The sequence below is a fragment of the Palaemon carinicauda genome, chromosome 37, assembly GCF_036898095.1.
Source record: "Palaemon carinicauda isolate YSFRI2023 chromosome 37, ASM3689809v2, whole genome shotgun sequence".
NCBI lineage: Eukaryota > Metazoa > Arthropoda > Malacostraca > Decapoda > Palaemonidae > Palaemon > Palaemon carinicauda.
Window position 1 is genome coordinate 1,720,874 of NC_090761.1, and position 5,000 is coordinate 1,725,873.

General features: G+C 33.4%; 1 protein-coding gene across 2 annotated transcripts in view; it reads left to right on the forward strand.

Moving 5' to 3' along the window:
* The window catches only part of LOC137629418 (inactive heparanase-2-like), a 34,010-nt gene that overhangs the window by 13,864 nt on the left and 15,146 nt on the right, over positions 1-5,000 (forward strand). For both annotated transcript variants that reach the window (XM_068360654.1, XM_068360655.1), the window contains exons 2-6: positions 736-833; positions 1,323-1,437; positions 1,748-1,959; positions 2,725-2,889; positions 3,949-4,140. In XM_068360654.1, coding sequence (XP_068216755.1) covers positions 749-833; positions 1,323-1,437; positions 1,748-1,959; positions 2,725-2,889; positions 3,949-4,140 — 769 coding nt within the window. In that variant the 5' untranslated portion in view covers positions 736-748. The remainder of the gene's footprint in view (positions 1-735; positions 834-1,322; positions 1,438-1,747; positions 1,960-2,724; positions 2,890-3,948; positions 4,141-5,000) is intronic.

Sequence of the window (5,000 nt, forward strand, 5' to 3'; positions counted from 1 at the left end):
GTTGAATATTGCTTGCAGATTAAGATTCTTTACAGATGAAGAGATGCCTACGATTGACCTTGGCATAAAAACTGAAAATATAATAACTGTATTTGAAATATGTTTCGCTTGTCACATTCATTTTTTTCAGGAGGGTAGAGTTTGATGGCGGTTACTCTGCGTGTTGTATGGAAACACAAGTGACTCATGTGTATCGATTGCTGAATAAAGAGAATAAGAGTTAGCTGCCAAATGAACTGTTATCGTTTTATATTTGTATGTTTGGTGGTTAGTAAAAGGAAAAATATTGCTATAGGAAATGACAAAATAAATGTAACAAGTTTATCAAAGAGATCATCTCAAGTAGAAATGTTGAACGATGATGTAGAAGGTTAGGAAATATCAATTGACTTATTTTTCATATGGAGTCATTTACCGTTATGAAATTTAAGTTTTCTTTGACCATTATTTTTTGGGGGTATATGGTAATGGCATATGAAAATTATCATTCTATCATTTCTTACTTGATATCTAGTATGTTAATTTTTGCTTAAGTGTCCTACCTGTCATTACAATAAAACAAAAAACATATTTTTCAAACATTACTACTGCAATTTGATTTTAAATTTCCGATGAAAAATATTTTTTGGTTATCAGCAAATATGACTTACCTCTGTGGAAATTCGTTTCGAGAAAGGTGAATACTAAGCATTCTTCATCTAAACATTGACCATCTTCAATATTTTTCAAACACAGGTACTGAAGAACCATGGGCCGTGTTAATTTTCTACTTGTGTTGTTCTTAGCCTGGCTCTCCGCATTCTTAAGTCGTGGAAAACCAAATGGTGTAGAAAGTAAGATATCTACATGTATTGTTTAATAAATATAGCTCTCTAGAGATGATGAAAGAAACTCAAAATACTTGTTTAAAGAACTTGATCCAGAAGTTAAAACTACGAAGGATTGTCTTTTGGCGAAATCCACAGCTCGGCTTTATTATATGATCATTTCAAGAATTCATATAAACTAATAAAATGTTGCCTTTCTATTTCCGAACAACTGAGATAAATTCATTGTTTTTTCTATCATATTTTTTTTTCCTAAGGATTTGCCAAGTTTAGTTTTGTAATACTTGAAGTTTTTGTTCTGCATATACCGTTCAGAATTTTATAATTATGATGAGTGCCTTTCGAAAAGAAAACATGAATTTAATGTTGTAATGGAATCGTAGTTATTGTCTATTGACTGTAATGAATATAAAATAACAAACTTAGAATGCATGAGAATAATTGCATGTTCTTTTTGTTATTATCGGGTAATCTAATAAATTCTCTTCTCCACAGGTAACTCATTCACTGTTCTTGTTGACGGCGAATTGAGAAAAGTGTCACCATATTATCTCAGCGTTGCTTTATCTTCGCAAATCGTTAAAAACGGTTTGATAATAGATCTGGCAAGGTTAGAATCTAATGCTTATCTAGGAGAATTTCAGAATATATTAAAATGTATCATAATTAGCTGCTATGTTATCTAATCTGCATGAATGAACTTTTATCTGTAGTTCTTGGAAATACCTTTGAAAGCAACGCTCAAAAGACAAGACTAATTTCTTGTACATAAAAGCTAGATCCTAATTAATTTCCGGAAGTAAGTTTTCATATTTTTGCTTATCAAACTTGTGGATTACTTTTTTTTCTTATAGAACCCTATATCGTAGTTCTCTGATTTGTTTTTACCTTTTGATGCAGTCATTCACTTCCCTCGACAGATCGAAGAAATTTGTGACACTGGCGAAGGCGTTATCTCCTGCCATTCTAAGAGTCGGTGGTTCATCTGCAAACTTCCTCACTTATGAGCCATCTTCAAAATCTGGCGGTGGACGTCCGTCGAACTTGGACCTCAAAGAAGGCGGAGACGCTGATTATGAAGGTCATGCAAACGAATGGGATGAAAATGACTTCACAAATTTCACGATGACAGGTGCTTAAAAATGTTGCCCAAAAATTATTATTATTATTATTATTATTATTATTATTATTATTATTATTATTATTACTAGCCAAGCTCCAACCTTAGTTGGAAAAGCAAGGTGCTGTAATATGAAAAATAGCTCAGTGAGGAAAGGAGATAAGGAAATAAATAAATGATGAGAACAAATTAACAATAAATCATTCTAAAAACAGTAATAACGTCAAAACAGATATGTCATATATAAATTCCATTGAATCATTTGTAACCTGGTTTATATAATCTTTGAGTAATTCTGAGTTACTGTCCTATTGCCTCAAATTAATCCCTGCCTTACTCATCTAAACGTGACATTGAGGTTATCTCTTTTCTATTAAGGAACATGAGAGGGAGAATTCTCTCTCTCTCTCTCTCTCTCTCTCTCTCTCTCTCTCTCTCTCTCTCTCTCTCTCTCTCTCTCCCTGTTGATTATTAGTAAATAGTTGAAACAGTGTTTGAATTATGGGTTATTTTTATCGTTTATAAAAATCATAAACAAAAACAAGTTAAATATCTAATATCTATAAGCAAAAAATAATTCGCCAACATAATTTTCTATTACATGGAATTTTGTACTCGAATGAAAAAACGAGCTGTCAACAACATTGAAGTAATTAAGGATTAGATTATGTATTCATATTTTTCTAAGCTAAGACACCTAATTATACAGGTAGGCTCTTGATTGATGATAATATTATTTTACATAAATCAATGAATATTTCTCTCGTTTCCTTTCAGCCGAAGACTTCAAATACCTGAAGGAATTTGCAAAGGATAGCTCCTTAACAATTCTTTTCGACGTGAACCAGTTCTACAGGACTCCCGAAGACACGTGGGACTCCATTAATGCTTTGGACATTTTCAACGACGCCGATGAGTCTTTCAAATGGCAACTTGGAAATGGTAACTATTGTGTCCGGTCTGACACTTGCACGACTTTTGGCCACGATTTGGGGCACGAACTGGGAGGCTCCCGCACTGTTCACGACTAGTTCACGCATAGTTCACGCGTTCACGACGAGTTTACGAATGCGTGCCCATCAAGCTAAGCCTACACTCGCACGATTCTGTGGTACGCACTGGCACGACTCGAGTCATGCCAGTGCACAAACTACTCGTAAACTGGCGTGAAGTGTGCGTAAACCCGTCGTGACTGCGTGCCATGTCGGGATGAGAATTTTGAAATGTTGAAAAATTTGGTCACGACAAAATTTCGCGACCGGGTCATGAATTATGCGCAAACTGTGCACAAACTATGCGTGAACTCGTCGTGCCAGTTCGTGTCAATCCAGTGGACACTGATGGGCGCACATTCGTGTACTATTCGTGAACTCATCGTTAACTATGCGTAAACTAGTCATGAACAGTGCGGAAGCCTCCCACTTCGTGCCCCAAAATGGGACGACTTGCCACGACAAAATCGTGGCCAAAAGTCGTGCAAGTGTCAGCCTAGATTCAGTGGTCACATTAACACGAACTGGCACGACGAGTTCACTCACACTTCACACCAGTTTACGACTAGTTTGCGCACTGGCACGACTCCAGTCATGCCAAAGAATCTTTTAGCATTTAATATACACTTTACTTATACCATTTTTATAAAGGTGTCGTTTCCCAATTATTTTCCAAATTAGCATCGCTTAGAAGTCGTTCTTACTGCTTTCTAGTTTTGATAAATGTTCACTTTATGTAGATTAAATACCTGTTCGATATTCAATTGAAATTAATCACACAATCTGACTAATATATTCAACGTATAAAAAAGTTTTGATTTAATTCTAAATAGTAATTTCCTTTTAAATCAATCCACAATAATAAATGATTCCTTAACGAAGTATATCTGAAATCACCTATTAATTCAACAACTCTCTGGCTTATAATGATTAGGGATTCATAGAATATTCCTTAAATATATCTAAGTTTATGTTACTTGTTTAGTTATTCATAGATGCAGTTTTTCAGAGCCCAACTCTTACTACTACAATTACAAATACAATTATACGGGGACAATGGACGCTGCTGATTACCTCAGCTTTAAAACAGAGTTGGAGAGATATTTTGAAGAACCTGAAATTGTCGGACCTGACGTCACTAACCCAAGGTTCCGAAATTCACTTTATGAAGATGGAGATGGAGAAGATTATATGGACAAAGGTAAAAGTCTTCTAACATTTCAGCACTTCAAAATGAGATTTTGTATCTTCAATCACACATGAGCAGTGTCCGTTACTTAACTCACCATAATTTCCATATTTCATATCATATCTCATCATATCATCGCAAGTGTACATTTTTTCTCTTATTTTAGGTATGATCTATCAACTGTTCTTAAACATCACATTCACGACTTCTTTTCACTTTATTTTCAAAGAAGATAAGAGTTTTCATTATCCCTAACTCTTTTCAAATAATTGTCAGGCTCTAAGTAAAGTTCAAATCTTAGTTTTTAAGTTCAAATATCATTTCGCTCTAGTGTTTTATAGACTTAAATTTTATTACAGATCTTCCATAACTCATTTTATCCTCCTCTTCTCAAATTGCTGTACTACGGTTAATTTGCTTCGTTTTTTTTATTTGGTAATCCATAAACATTAGTATCTATCTGTCTATCTATCTATCTACCTACATATATACACATAATATATATATATATATATATATATATATATATGTATGTATAAAATATATATTTATATATATATGTATATATCTATATTTACATTTATTAGTATTTAGATATATAGATAGATAAATAAATAGACAGATAGAGAGATAAATAGATGTATAGATAGATAATTTTTTATAGATCTCTTGTTCATTATCAGTGTATTGCTATGTTGCCTATAGTTGTATGATTCCAGTGTTTTTATTGTTGTATATCGTAGGCCTACTCCTTGAGGGAAATATGAGTAATAAGAATTCTGTTAATTTTCACTTTTGAATTGAATTTTAAGATCACTCTTTGCAATTTGCCATGCATCTTATAACATTCATTCTAACTCCAATATTCGTGT